Raw genomic sequence first — 15,572 nt, forward strand, 5'->3', positions numbered from 1 at the left:
ATACTCTATGTTGTCCACCACTTCTACTTTTATCTTGAAACTTGCCAGATGATGGCAGTGTGGGTTGCTCATGCTTAAGCTCTTTCTAGCTGGATGTGTAATTCCAAAGTATCGGGTTAGTACTATGATGTGTTAAACAGTCCAACAGCTTTCTCTAAGTATTGCTGTAGGTTTCATTTGCTGGTTTCTAAGAGAGCAAAGCAGAAAAATGTTCCAAATACTGACAGCTTCCTGTTCACATTGATGGATCCCACCCAGTAAATGCAGTGAATTTGAAGCATTCTCCTCTGGACATTAGTTACTGCACATGCAAATGGGGAGTTTTAGAATGTGACAAACACAGCTGTGAGCTGCTGGTTGTACTTTTAGCCTGTCTCACTTAAGAGGCTGCATTCATTTGTTCATACTAGCTTCAAACTAAGATGAGAAGGACAGTTTGCCCCATGGCTTATTCCACCACAGATAAACTAACAAAGCTTACTCTGGTGGCTTACAGTGCTGCCATTCTTGCAATAGAAGGCATGATGCTGCAGAGTGGGTTGTGTGTGACTCCTCTACATGATGGGTAGGAAAGACTGAGGGAGCTGGGGTTGCTTAGCCTGGAGAAGAGGAGACTCAGGGGTGACCTTATCACTCCCTGCAACTACCTGAAGGGAGGTTGTAGACAGGCGGATGATGGTCTCTTCTCCCAGGCAGCCAGCACCAGAACAAGAGGACACAGTCTCAGGCTGTGCCAGGGGAGGTTTAGGTTGGATGTTAGGAAGAAGTTCTATACAGAAAGAGTGATTGCCCATTGGAATGTGCTGCCCGGGGAGGTGGTGGAGTCGCCGTCATTGGAGGTGTTCAGGAAGAGACTTGATGGGGTGCTTGGTGCCATGGGTTAGCTGTTTAGGTGGGTTGGATTGGTTAATGGGCTGGACGCTATGATCTTGAAGGTCTCTTCCAACCTGGTTTGGTTTATTCTAAACTAGTAACTTGGTAGAAATAATTAATCCAGATGGGTTGTGCACAAGGTCTTCAATCTGTGTCACTGAGCAGCAGAGACACATTAGCCATGCATTGGTTAATACCAGTCCTGCAGCAGTGGTCACAGCTGGTAAGGGACCACACTGCAAAGGGTGGAGGTGTATTAAGCTGACAAAGTAGGCTTCACCAAAGATTCACCAAAGCAGCATATAGTCAGCCAGCAGCATGAATGATGGGCCCTGTTTCTTTGCTTCTTGGCACATAGATAGATGTTTCATTTTGCAGCTATGTTTTGTAAAGGATGGGTAGCTGACTGAAATAGCTTTCAACACCTAGGAATATGTACTTCACATGCACAATCAAGTTTTCCACGCAGTTTTATGTTCATAATATTTTGCATAAATATTTATTGCTGTAGATTGGATATGACACTGATCTTTTTCTTCAGAAGAGACCAACCAGAGGACAGCAGTGTATCCAGTCATCTCTGCAACCATATCCATATCAGAGCTGGCAGCTTTTTTCCAAAATACCGATCAAGATGTTCGCAAGCCTGCTAAGAACAGGGGAAAGGCTAGGCTTCCTGAGGACCCTTCTCATTCACTGTCTGTTTTCAGCAAGAGAGAAGCAAATGATACAGTGACTGAAAGCTTTTTACAGGTTCAGCGTAGGCCTTCTCTTCCGAAGCATTCAGCCCTTCTAGAAATGCCAGTGGATAAAACTCCCAAATTGTTGGCGGAACCCTCCAAGCAACAGATGGCAACCACTGTAGTCCCAGCAGAAAAAGGGAATAGGAGGAGGAGAAGGTTAAGGAAGAAGAAAACTCTGAGAGCAGCCCATGTGCCAGAGAACAGCGATACAGAACAGGATGTAATTGACTCTAAGCCTGTCCGAAAAGTCAAGGGCGGGAAAGTTCCTAAAGGAGTAAAAGTTACTACATCCACTCCTCCAAGACAGGAGAAAGGAATTACTGGTCAAACTGCAAGAAATAATGATGAGAATGACAGTGATGTTTCTCTGGAACTAGTGGAAGTTCCAGCACCTCATTGTGAGGTGGTTGATGTTGATTCTTCAGAGTCGGGAGATGAGAAATCAGACAGTCCATCAAAGAGGGATTCACGCAGCCCTGTGGATCAAGCAGTCCTAGAGGCATCCTGCTCTGGTTATGATGAAGTGAGCTCTACCAGTGAGATTGGCACAAATTATGGGAATGATGGGAAAAGAAGGTGAGATTATTGTCGATTTCTGAAAAGAAAAAGCATTATACAGTAATTACAAAAGGCCTCTTTTTTTTTTCCCTTATTCAGAAAGTCTTAAACAATCCTAATTTCTGATTTCATTTGAAAGTGAAATAAGAGAGCAAATGAAAATGGAATTTGCATTTTTTTGTATTGTTACCTACTAATAGCTTTTAATACAAGAGCAAGACTGCCCTCCACAGAAAGTCTGGGTTTCAGTTTATTTGTTAAGGCCTATTTCCTATGTGCAGTCTCATAATCTGGAGTATTACAAAGTCTGATGTTGCTCCTTTTTTCTTTGTGTTCAGTGTGGCTGAGACGCAGACTTCCATATCATCATTAAGAGGATCAAAGAACTCCTCAGGTATATCTTTTAAGCTTTTCTTCTGATACTTTGTATCTAGTGTCTCGTAGAATTTTGAATTAATTGGACCAGACTATTTCCAAAGGGGAATTTTGCCCAGAAGATAAAACCCAGCATTAAACAGTGAAGTGAGAAGTGATGCATACTCATGTCTTTCAGTGAATGCTTTGTGCCTTGACCCCTCCACATCCTCTCGCCATCTCCTACACGAACACTTCTGCTCCACAGTCTCCGTAGAGCTGTAGGACAAACAATAATACAATCACAATATCGCTAAGGTTGGAAGAGACCTCAAGGATCATCGAGTCCAACCTGTCACCACAGACCTCATGACTAGACCATGGCACCAAGTGCCACGTCCAACCTCCTCTTGAACACCTTGAGGGATGGTGATTCCACCACTTCCCTGGGCAGCCCATTCCAATGGCCAATGACTTGGTGAAGAACTTTCTCCTCACCTTGAGCCTAAACTTGCCCTGGTGCAGCTTGAGACTGTGTCCTCTAGTTCTGGTGCTGGTTGCCTGGGACAAGAGACCAACCCTTTTGCTATTTTAAAGATCTGTATTGTCTTAACATAATATAAAAGCCCTACTGGCATTTTATATTGCCTTCTGCCACTTAATGGCTCCAGCTGTGACTCACAATGAAATCTGACTTAAAGGTGCTGAGCCTATGAAATAGTTGTACCATTTGGTAATACAAAGAACAGCAGCATTGAATGTGTTCCCATAATCAAAATACACGTCTCTGTCCTGCAGAACTGTCATCGGAGCCAGGTGAGGATGAAGAACCTACAGAGGGAAACTTTGAGGGACACCAGGCTGCAGTGAATGCTATTCAGATTTTTGGGAATTTGTTGTATACCTGCTCAGCAGACAAAACTGTTTGTGCCTACAATCTGGTTGTAAGTAAGGTTGTGGAAATGGTGTTACGTTAATTATAGTCACAAGGTTGCAATTGTTTTGTAAAGCTTCACTATGTGCCTAAGGAAACAACTGCTTTTTCAAGCTCCTGTTTTTTTAATGCTGTCCTTTTCTTCAACCCTATCTTCTCCCTCTCCTGAGCCCCTTCTTCATATGAACGGGGTAAGGGAAGATAACAGTGCTGTATGTATCCTGCTTTTGCTAGCTGTCCTACCCTACTCTGTCAGGTGCAGACTCCGAGAGGTGTTATAGGCCTTTATGTTGGCAGACCCTGTGCTTTCCTTTTAGAGCAGGAAGCGTGTGGCCATCTTCGAAGGACATACTTCAAAAGTGAACTGCCTCCTGGTCACTCAGACGAATGGGAAGAATGCTGCGCTCTACACTGGTTCAAGTGACCACACTATCAACTGTTACAATATTAAGGTACTCGAACTTTATGTTGATTAACATGTGCTGCGTTTTTGTGCGAGTATTTGTTTGTGAATATAAATGAAAAAAGCCTTTTAGATCTGTAGGAGCTGGACATTGGCTCCACTTTGTTTCTCATTAGAGCGCAGCAGTTGATAAAAACAAACAAACCATTGAGTGATTTACTGTCTAATGTTTTGATTACTTTGTCAGCAGAGATTTAGTCAGAACAGAGTAATGGGATCCTGAATATTGGGAACCCCAAAGGGCAGGATGGTTGTCCAGCCATGAATATCATATTTGTCTTGCTGTATTTCTAACTTCATTGCTTATAGAATGCACTGCACTGTTTGTAGAGCAACTATAGAGTGAACAGACATCTGCTATTCTGAATCCTAGAATTGTGAAGTTTGGAAGTGACTTTTAAGATGGTCAAGTCCAACCTCTTGCCTAGAGCTCACAATCCCACCACTACTGCTAAACTACTACCACTAAACCATGCCCCTTAGTACCACATCCATGCATCTTTTAACTATCTCCAGGGATGGTGACTTCCAGTGCCTGATAACCCTTTTGAAGGCATTTGGAAGTGCAGACTGAGATTTCCTGAAGCTGGATTTGTAAGGATAAATTATAGAAAGTCTTGTCCAACCTGTGGCTTCAAGGACTGGAAAGCAGATATCTGCTTTGTGAGGCAAACTGCCAGAGGTTTTTCACTTTTCAGATGATGATTCTTGACACTTCCCTAGGGGAGGACTTCTTGAGGATTCCTCAAACTCAGGCGTGTAACAGAATGTTTTTCACATACATATATAGTCTGTAGTCTAAACTTCTGTATACATTAGAGGTTGTGACTAGAATAAAGCTTTTGGGGTTATAACTAGTTGCTGAAGTGCAGACATGCCTCAGAAATGGGAGTGAGCTGATGAAGGGCAGGACCAGACTGCCATGTGATGCTAGGCTTTCGGATGGTTTGGTACCATCTCTGTTGCTTGAAAAGATGCAGCTAGTGGGTGAAAATGATCATTTGTTTCTGGATGTTTTTCCTTTTTTTTTCTCTCCATTGTTTTCAGTTAATGAAAAGCTTTCTATGTTTCCTTCTATTGCCAGACCAAAGAGTGCGTAGAACAGTTTAAATTGGAAGATCGAGTGCTGTGTTTACACAGTCGATGGCGGATGCTTTATGCAGGCCTTGCCAATGGCAGTGTGGTTACTTTCAGCATAAAGGTTTGTTGGTTTAAATGTTGGCACTTCAAAGCCTCTTGCAGTGCTGTTTCTCTCCACTTTCTGTTACTTGCTATTCTTTCTCTTCTAAGTGTATCTGTAATTCAAGTATGCCCATGGCAGGGGGGTTGGAACTAGATGATCCTTGTGGTCCCTTCCAACCCTGACTGATACTATGATAAGTATTTTGGTGTAAATGGTCACTATTGGTGCGGTTGGGCCCTTTATTTTGTCATCATACAAAGCAGTCCCATCTCCCCTTCCCTGTGGTTACCTTTCTCTTTACTGCTGTACTGTAGTCATGTTTTTCCTTACAGTTTCACCTGGCCTACCAGTCATGTGTCAGAAGTTGTTTCTGGCACAGCTCTTTTGTGAATTCTTCTTTCTTGCTCATCAAAGTAGCATGAAAGACTTGAATAATTGCATGTTCCATTTGCAGTTCTAGAAGGGACTCCTTCACAGAGCAGCTTAATCAGCAGTCCCCATGATACTTGAAAGTGAATAAAAATCATTATTTAAGTGAATTATTTTTCTGACAATTTTTTTGATGGATCCTAGGATTTCTCAAACTTATCCAACAAATTTATCCTGTTCTGCATTTTTCTCATAACACTGTTTTCTGTCATTGTTGTAACTCTGAAGGAGGATTTACTGGACCTTTGCTAGGTAATTAAGTAGGAGTTATTTCCTGGATTTGGGAGTTTAGTTGTTACTGAACTGAAATGCTGTAACTTAATTTTCAGTTACCATATTTTCTTTCCCCAACAGAACAACAAGCAGGTTGATACCTTTGAATGCCATGGCCCTAGGGCAGTGAGCTGCCTAGCTACCGCACAGGAAGGAGCACGCAAGTTGTTGGTAGTGGGCTCCTACGACTGCACCATCAGTGTGCGGGATGCGCGCAATGGGCTGCTTCTCAGAACCCTGGAAGGTCACAGCAAGACTATACTCTGCATGAAGGCAAGTGTCTCTGAAAATATGTTTTGGACAAAGAATGCTTCACGTGGTGTATTTTTTCATTTTCTTATTGAATAGTGAGCAGATTGTGGAAGGAAATAGAAAATATCTTTATTTTAAAGGATAAAAATTGAGTAATTTAGTAGGAAAATTCTCTCTGGCTGGCTGCTGTATCTCATCTTCCCAGCAAAACTGTTGGGATTGTATGTAGGGAGCATGTTTATTTCATCTTGTTAGAAGATTCAGGGAAACTTGAAATGTGAGTTTGCCAACAAAGGGATAGTTAGGGAAAAGATGAAGCTAGCTTTTGTGTATTCTGATGGTACAAACCTTTGAGGAAACTGCATGAAGTGTAACTTCAGTGAAGTTTAACAGAAGAATCACCAGCTTATTTACAGGTTTCTGGCTCCTGAGATACCAGCTGGAACATGTGCTTGTCTGGCTGTTTGGCTGACTGCTGTTGTGTAAAAAGGGATGAATTCCCTCAATTGTATTTATGACTTGGATATTGTGGTGCAGTGGCACATTTTTTTTTTTTGCCCTGTGGGCTATCCTAGTTCTGTTTGTGTGGTAGCATACTCTCTTCCCTTCTTGATCCATGATCTGCTAAGCTTCCTTTCTGGAATACTACTTGTCAGGAACACTTTCTTGCATGACCAGAATATAGGTACAAACCTGTCCAATATTTCCAGGAAAAAGTATGCTTTACTGTGTATGTGCAGAGCAGCAGTCTGCATTCCGTTTGCTTGGGCCCTGATCTGCTGCTGAGCTATCCCTGAAAATAGTCCATGGGTAGGATGAGTTAGCCTGGCAGGGTGCAAGGTAATAGCCTCTAATGTCAACTGTAAAGTGTCAGAAGTCATCATTAGGATGGCACAGTACATTTTTCAGCTCTTAGGTAAAGAAAGGTGTGCTTATTTTTCATACTCTGGTCATTTTTGACTGTCAAGTTTAGGAAATACTACAGTGCAACTTTAATATTGTAATGTCTTGCTTACTTATCTCTACCTGTTACAGAAATAAAACTTTTTTCTTTTTCCCCCAAGGTGGTGAATGATCTGGTGTTCAGTGGCTCCAGTGATCAGTCTGTCCATGCTCACAACATTCATGTAAGTCTCATGTATAAAGCTGGAATGACTTTTACTATGGAGGCAGTGAATTACTGTGCTATCAAGTTAGTATTTCCAGAATTTTTGACTGACTGGTGGGGCAAATTACTTCCAGAAATTTGTTAATGTGACTGTGCACTGTAGCTAACTGATGTGGCATGGATGAAATACATAAACATACTGTGGAAAGATTTAAATGAGATATTCTGATGATAGAGGAATCTTTTATCACAGGGAAATCTTGAACACAGTGTTCCAATCTGACTGGTTCAAAAGCTGTTACATGATCGTGAATGCTAGATCTCTAAGCCTGACACACTCTTCCTTTTATCACCATTTTTTCCCTGTGTTAGAGAAGCAGTGATGTAGGCAAGCAGTGTTAGATTAAGAGATGTATTGGAGGTAAATTTTAATTGGCAAAAAAAGGTGTTCATTTCTGTGAACTCACTGATCCTTGTGGCTACATAATTACTGCTAGTACTAATAGCACAGTACTAGTTGCAGGTACATGTCAGTAATGTCATAGTATCATTCAGGGTTGGAAGAGACCACAAGGATCATCTAGTTCCAACCTCCCTGCCATGGGCAGGGACACCCCACACTAGATCAGGCTGGCCAGAGCCTCATCCAGCCTAGGCTTAAACACCTCCAGGGACAGGGCCTCGACCACCACCCTGGACAACCCATTCCAGGGTTTCACCACTCTCATGGTGAAGAACCTCCTCCTCACATCCAGCCTGAATCTCCCCACCTCCAGCTTCATTCCATTCCCCCTAGTCCTATCACTACCTGAGATCCTGAGAAGTCCTTCCCCAGCCTTCCTGTAGGCCCCCTTCAGATACTGGAAGGCCACAATGAGGTCACCTCGGAGCCTTCTCTTCTGCAGACTGAAATGATGGAAAGAGAAGTTCGTACTTCTTGTAGTGGCAGGCATTTCTCTTGTACTGGAGTGGCTCTGTGTTAACATGGGTAAAGAAAAGTATAAGTAATATTTGATTGTAATCTAGAAGCGTCTTCACAGGAAATGGAAGTCTAATGTAAAAGGTGTTTCCATTTTTTGAGTAGTCAGCATGAAGCTGACTGCCCTATCTGGCTGAGGTAAAACTGTTCTGGTTTGGCTTTGCTTCAGACAAACTCCCAACAAATAACCAAACGGCTGTTTGCCTTGGCTTTTTCTTGATGCAGACTGGAGAGCTGGTACGGATCTATAAAGGCCATAACCACGCAGTAACGGTTGTGAACATTCTTGGGAAGGTGATGGTGACAGCGTGTCTGGATAAATTTGTTCGTGTTTATGAACTGCAGGTAAGAAAATAGATGGTTACTAATGACATGCACCTGATAATGTGTTAATTATTTTGAAGTCAAGTAGAAGTGATGCTTCTGCTTACTGGTCTCTGGCCCATCCCTCTCTTTCCTGTCATTCAGATTATATAGTAGTCTCACCATCCAAAATACAAGGGTGTTTATGACCTAACCCAGTTTTTTAGAACCTGGACTGTCCTATGACAATGGCAGCTCAGGAAAGTGAGGAAATGTTAGTTTTGCCTGCTGAGAGACCAAGTGCTTAGCTGAACAAAAAGGCTCACGGAAGTAGAAGCTTTTCTGATGGCTGTGAAGTTTGGAATCTACCAGAGGATTTAGTTGCTACCCAGGGCCTGCTCTTGGAAGCATTGTCCTTTGCATGTCTGTAAAATGGCTGTTAACTGTCATGCTATTAAATGTCTCTTTCTGTTTCTTTCAAGTCCCATGACCGCCTGCAAGTCTATGGAGGCCACACAGATATGATCATGTGTATGACCATCCATAAGAGCATGGTAACGTCCTTCTTTTCACTGTTCTCAAAGAGAAGGTTGTAATTTCCATAAGCATATACAAGGCAGTTTAATTTTTTTCAGATAATGAAATTAACCTGCTGTCTGGCTAAAAAAGAACTTAGGAATGTCAGCCAAAGAATCAAGTTGTTCTAACAGCTTTGTGTTGATGTAATATTACTGTCTGGGGGGGGGGAAAGTTACCTTCTAGCTTACTGTAGTATAAAACAATAGTTCTATTTACAGGGATGATTGTGAAGAATCTAGAAATAGTGAAATATTCCCTCTTCAGACATCAATCCTGTTTGACTTTTAGTCAGGAGAATCACACATGCTGAAGAAAAACCTCACCCACAGCCAACCTCTAGTAACTTTGGTTACTAACTGGGTGTGCAGTTGATCCAGGTGTACCAATTTCTGAATTTATCAACTCTGCAGCATAGGTTTCAGAAGCACTTCTGAATAAATAAGTTGCTTAAAATAGTCATTAAAAGCACTTACTTGCCTACATACATAGGAATTTGTTTGCAGAGTTTCTTTTAGATTGTAAAGTACGAGGTGGGGTAGTGATCTGTAGTAGCAGAGAGCTGAGTCTAACCCAACTGATTCACTAACTGGAATATGAACTGCCCAAGCTTCGTTTCTTGTATGAGTGGGATGGAGAGTGAAGTGCACTCAGGCTTTGTTCTTACTGCCAGGGGCATCAGATAGCCCCCAGCAATAGTCTGGGGCATTCTCAAATCAAAGAATTGTGCAGATGAGAAGCTTAGTGACAAGTGAAAGATGGCAATTTTCTGTAGTAGTCTTACTGCTAAGGTGTGTGTAGTCTCTTATACACAGCAGACTGTTACAGCCTAGTGACGTGTTTCCAAAAGACAGACAGACTTGAACAAAAATAACAAGTGAAGCCTTCATCTTGCAGACCTTTCTGTATTACTTGAGGACCTTTTTATTTGTTTAATGATGAATGTTCTTCATGGGATTATGAGCATCCTTGCTTTTCAAAGGACAATTTTGCTTAGAGCGTTTGCTCGACAAAAGGGGTTTTAAGATGCCTTTTGCCTGCCTTTTCAGGGTGTGCATCAGTCTTTTCCTTCTGAAATTCCAACATTCTTCCTTGCCCTTCTCCCCATCCCATTTTGATATCCATATAACTGGCTAAGTTCTGGAACATACGTTTACACCTAATTTTTTTTCCCACTTCAGTGGATAATAACCTTATATTTCAAAGTTCCTGGAACTTCTACACATGACATTACCAGTTACAGAAGTGACATTTCTTACTCATTAATGTGGTTTTGTAAACTGTGAATGCAAGTTTTAGAAGAATTAGGTTAGACTGTTACATTTGTTATAATATTTAGAAGCCTTTCATGTTGATATTTTGGAGTGTTTTATCTAGCATATTCCACACTAAAGTCTCCTTTTTCCTTCTTTCTTTTTTTTTTCCCTGCTATTACCAGCTTGCTTATCCACAAATGTTTCTTTTGCAGATCTACACTGGGTGCTATGATGGCAGTGTCAGAGCTGTGAGGCTTAATCTAATGCAGAATTATCGTTGCTGGGTAATGAACAAAATGTTTTTAGCCTTCCTTTCAGACTGATTTCCTGGGGGTAGAAACTACTCACATTAATTCAATTCAATAATATTTTTAAATGCATGTGCACATGGTAAGTGTAGATATATATCACTAGTGCATGTGTATGCCTTGGGGCAAGTTGCATCTTAAATTCCTCTTCCTTCTGACAGTTCTAAGTAGTGACATGTAGCTGTTTAAAACCATAAACTACTCCTGAGTGACATAGAAAAGCTGATGTATTTTGCTAAGTAATTTTAATTAAATTCCTGATGACTTTGTCTCAGGTGAGCTTGCATCTTGTAAAAGCTTAGTTCCTCTCTTCCTCCTGCCATTCTTGCTTGGCTGGAGGCAGGAAGAATCTCTGTAAAGCTGTGATTAAAGGAACAGGGACTAATGAGACTGGAAATGGAACAGGAAGATTAAAAAGTTTCAAGGGATGGCACATGTGTGAAGACTTGGTAGAATATTGTGAAGTACCAAGAGGAAAAGCATTAGCTAAAAGTGGTTTTCTCTGACTTATTCTGATGTGGGTTGTTTATGTTTGGTTTTTTTTTCCTTTCCCAGTGGCATGGATGTTCCCTGATCTTTGGAGTTGTGGACCATCTGAAACAGCACTTGCTAACTGACCACACCAACCCAAATTTTCAGACCCTGAAATGTCGTTGGAAGAACTGTGATGCTTTCTTTACTTCCAGAAAAGGGTCCAAGCAGGTACGTGGTTGTATTTGGTAGGACAAAGTACTTTATAGAATATAGAATAAACCAGGTTGGAAGAGACCTTCAAGATCATCGCGTCCAACCCTTCAACCAATCCAACCCACCTAAACAACTAACCCATGGCACCAAGCACCCTGTCAAGTCTCCTCCTGAACACCTCCAATGATGGTGACTCCACCACCTCCCCAGGCAGCACATTCCAATGGGCAATCACTCTCTCTGCATAGAACTTCTTCCTAACATCCAACCTAAACCTCCCCTGGCGCAGCCTGAGACTGTGTCCTCTTGTTCTGGTACTGGCTGCCTGGGAGAAGAGACCAACCTCCGCCTGTCTACAACCACCCTTCAGGTAGTTGTAGAGAGTAATAAGGTCACCCCTGAGCCTCCTCCAGGCTAAGCAACCCCAGCTCCCTCAGTCTTTCCTCATAGGGCTTGTGTTCCAAACTCCTCACCAACTTTGTTGCCCTTCTCTGGACACGTTCCAGTAAGTCAACATCCTTCCTAAACTGAGGGGCACAGAACTGGACACAGTACTCAAGGTGCGGCCTAGCCAGTGCAGGGTACAGGGGCAGAATGACCTCCCTGCTCCTGCTATCCACACTGTTCCTGATGCAGGCCAGGATGCCATTGGCCCTCTTGGCTGTCTGGGCACACTGCAGGCTCATGTTCAGCCTACCATCAACCAGTACCCCCAGGTCCCTCTCCATCTGGCTGCTCTCCAGCCACTCTGACCCCAGCCTGTAGCACTGCATGGGGTTGTTGTGGCCAATGTGCAGAACCCGGCACTTGGATGTGTTCAATCTCATGCCGTTGGACTCTGCCCATCTGTCCAGCCTGTCGAGGTCCCGCTGCAAAGCCTCTCTACCCTCCAGCAGATCAACTCCTGCCCCCAGCTTGGTGTTGTCAGCAAATTTACTGATGATGGACTCAATGCCCTCATCCAGATCATCAGTAAAGATGTTAAAGAGCACAGGGCCCAGCACTGATCCTTGGGGCACACCACTAGTGACTATATCACCACAATTGTGGAACTTGACCCTGTTTCTCTTAAAAATGGTTAAATTCTTCCAGTCTTGACAGAATTAACTGCATTCAGTTACAGTCATACAAGTCTACTGGGATTCAGTTTGACTTGTGACAGGCTGCAGCTAAGTGTGATAACTGGAGCTATTCAAGCTCCAGTGGGGCCCTGAGCAACCTGATCTTGTTGATGTCCCTACTGACCGCAAGGTGGGGTTGGACAAGATGACTTCAAGGGTCCCTTCCAATTCAATGCATTCTGTCATTCTGTGAGATAGGACCAATTCAAAATAGTTTGATCCCAAATATTACATGGTAATTCGTATAACTGTGCTTAAGATGTTACATTTTAGTAGAAACAGTCTCAAGCTGCACCAGGGGAGGTTTAGGCTGGATGTTAGTAAGAAGTTCTTCATAGAGAGAGTGATTGGCCATTGAATGTGCTGCCCAGGGAGGTGGTGGAGTCACCATCACTGGAGGTGTTTAGGAAGAGACTTGATGGGGTGCTTGGTGCCATGGTTTAGTTGATTAGGTGCTGTTGGATGATAGGTTGGACACCATGATCTTGAAGGTCTCTTCCAACCTGGTTTATTCTATTCTAAAAAATCTTACTTTTAAGATGAACAAACTTCAAACGTTGTTAGCCTCTTAATTTTTATCCATCACTGCCTGCCTTCATTGTGATGGATGCTGATGCTGTTTAATTTTCTCTTGGGATTGGTTTTGTGAACAATCATTTAAGTAGTGCATAAATTTCTGAGTAAGTGTAAGCACTAATGGGAAAAATGAAAGGCGGTGTAAGAACAGGAGGAGGAGGTATAGGACATCGAGACACTTGAACGTGTCCAGAGAAGGGCAACAAGGCTGGTGAGAGGCCTTGAGCACAAGCCCTATGAGGAGAGGCTGAGGGAGCTGGGATTGTTTAGCCAGGAGAAGAGGAGGCTCGGGGTGACCTCGTTGCCCTCTACAACTACCTGAAAGGTGGTTGTAGCCAGGAAGGGGTTGGTCTCTTCTCCCAAGCAACCAGCACCAGAACAAGGGGACACAGTCTCAAGCTGCACCAGGGGAAGTTTAGGCTCGAGGTGAGGAGAAAGCTCTTCACTGAGAGAGTCATTAGTCATTGGAATGGGCTGCCCAGGGAGGTGGTGGAGTCACCATCCCTGGAGGTGTTCATGAGGGGATTGGATGTGACACTTGGTGCCATGGTCTAGTCATGAGGTCTGTGGTGACAGGTTGGACTTGATGATCCTTGAGGCCTCTTCCAACCTTGGCAATACTGTGATACTGTGAATTGGATTAGCAACATGGGAAGGATTATGGGGTGGGAGGAAGGAGAGTTGTTACCTGAAGACTGATTAGACTGATTGGTAAAATCCTTGGCAATGTAAGCTAAATTCCTGTTGAAAGCTTTTCAAAATACACAACACTGGCTTGAAATGTGATGGGTTTCATGTGCCTTGAATCATGTGGTATGAGAGAGAGAGGGGATTTCATAGGATCTCAGAATTGTCTGGGTTGGAACGGACCATTAAAGGTCATCTGGTTCAACCATCCCGCAGTGAGCCGCTATCTTCAACTAGATCAGATTGCTCAGAGCCCTTTCTAGCCTGACCCTTAATATTTCAGGTATCTACCAGTTCTCTAGGCACCTGTGCCAGTGTTACATCTCTCTGTGCTCCCCCTTTCTCTCTGTGCTCCCCCTTTCTCTCTGTGCTCCCCCTTTCTCTCTGTGCTCCCCCTTTCTCTCTGTGCTCCCCCTTTCTCTCTGTGCTCCCCCTTTCTCTCTGTGCTCCCCCTTTCTCTCTGTGCTCCCCCTTTCTCTCTGTGCTCCCCCTTTCTCTCTGTGCTCCCCCTTTCTCTCTGTGCTCCCCCTTTCTCTCTGTGCTCCCCCTTTCTCTCTGTGCTCCCCAAGCCCTATTTGAGTACTGGCAGGCTGCAGTAAGTTCTCCCTGGAGCCTTCTTTTCTTCAGGCTGAGCAACACCAAATAGCTTGGCACTGATTTCTTGTAAATGTTATTTTAATACTTATTTTTTCAGAAGCTCTGAGTGAAAACAATGCCTATTATCCAGAAATGGCACTTTCCCTGATGCTTCAGGATTCTGTCACAAAAATATTTTATTTGTTGTTTTTGTTTTCATTTGGTTGTTTTTTTGTTTTGTTGTTGGGTGTTTTAAATATTGCAGGGGGGGTTATGTTGGTTTTTTCACTGACTTCTCCGTTTTCTTTTCCAGGATGCTGTAGGACACATTGAAAGACATGCTGAAGATGACAGCAGGATTGACTCGTGAAGCTTTTCACCTCCCACATTGGGAAGAAACTTTGTGTCAGAATTATTCCATACAACATCAATTTCTTACTCCAGTCTTTCCTCTTTCTTTCCCCACTTAGAGCGCAAAATTGGAGTGGGGCTAAAAATGCCTTGCTACAGAGACTGCAGGTTGTGCTGCACTCTGAAGAAATAAGGCTGGTCAATAAAGGCTTGACCTCAATGGAAGATTCTTGCAAGGTTTTAGTTCAGTGACAGATAAGTATATTCCCTCCTCTTGTCTGCCTTAGATTCATGCTGTTTGTTTGTTTCTTTGTTTTTAAGAAGCATGGCCTGAGAGTCTTTGGGAGGTCCACAGCGGTGCTGAGAACTTAAGTCTCCATAGGTGCTGGTTTTTGCCAACTCAGCTGGAAGCCTGTGAAGTGTCTAAGACAGCTGTGTTTTTTATGCTGTGTCTAATTTTTTTGGCCAATGTTAATAAAATTCTGCAACCCCAAATATGGAAAATTCTGACAGTGTAACCTTAAGATCCAGTGTACATTTTGACCTCCTTCATAAAAGGAAAAGGTATTTTATGGGTAACTGGAATAAATGAATGTTTTTGTTAATTGTAACTTATTTTTTACCTTGATTCCTTGTGTAAAAATTGCTGTAACTGAAACACTATCTCCAGTGACAGACTGCCCTCCTGAAGTATTTGGTTTATTTGGAGGAAAGACCTCATGCTTTGCAATCTCAGTGTTTTCAAATATAGGTCCTTATGCACAGGAAGGACTGAAGTAGTTTCATTTTCTGTCTTGATTAATTACCAGCATAGCCATTGTTGTCAGGGTACACCACCATGAATGGATTCCTGATTTTACTTGGAATCTGTGTGATTGAGCTTTGCAATCCCATATCTTAGTGACATAGCAAACCATGAGAAATGCAAAAGCAGTGCTTGCCTAACTGCATCCCCTTAGGTGGTGTTTTGTTTCTGTTGTGA

General features: G+C 42.8%; 1 protein-coding gene across 4 annotated transcripts in view; it reads left to right on the forward strand.

Moving 5' to 3' along the window:
• ZNF106 (zinc finger protein 106) overlaps positions 1-15,195 on the forward strand; it is a 42,717-nt gene extending 27,522 nt beyond the window's left edge. For 2 of the 4 annotated variants that reach the window (XM_068162239.1, XM_068162238.1), the window contains exons 11-22: positions 1,415-2,192; positions 2,513-2,568; positions 3,327-3,472; positions 3,780-3,914; positions 5,010-5,126; positions 5,892-6,083; positions 7,127-7,189; positions 8,375-8,494; positions 8,935-9,006; positions 10,497-10,568; positions 11,148-11,294; positions 14,553-15,195. In XM_068162239.1, the coding sequence (XP_068018340.1) occupies positions 1,415-2,192; positions 2,513-2,568; positions 3,327-3,472; positions 3,780-3,914; positions 5,010-5,126; positions 5,892-6,083; positions 7,127-7,189; positions 8,375-8,494; positions 8,935-9,006; positions 10,497-10,568; positions 11,148-11,294; positions 14,553-14,609 (1,955 nt within the window). In that variant the 3' untranslated portion in view covers positions 14,610-15,195. Of the gene's footprint in view, positions 1-1,414; positions 2,193-2,512; positions 2,569-3,326; positions 3,473-3,779; positions 3,915-5,009; positions 5,127-5,891; positions 6,084-7,126; positions 7,190-8,374; positions 8,495-8,934; positions 9,007-10,496; positions 10,569-11,147; positions 11,295-14,552 lie in introns of those variants that run through there. The other 2 variants (XM_068162240.1, XM_068162241.1) reach the window with 2 other exon arrangements.
• Positions 15,196-15,572: the final 377 nt, after the last annotated feature.

The sequence above is a fragment of the Melanerpes formicivorus genome, unplaced genomic scaffold, assembly GCF_026170545.1.
Source record: "Melanerpes formicivorus ecotype bairdi unplaced genomic scaffold, bMelFor1.0.p_v2 SCAF_62, whole genome shotgun sequence".
NCBI classification, from domain to species: domain Eukaryota; kingdom Metazoa; phylum Chordata; class Aves; order Piciformes; family Picidae; genus Melanerpes; species Melanerpes formicivorus.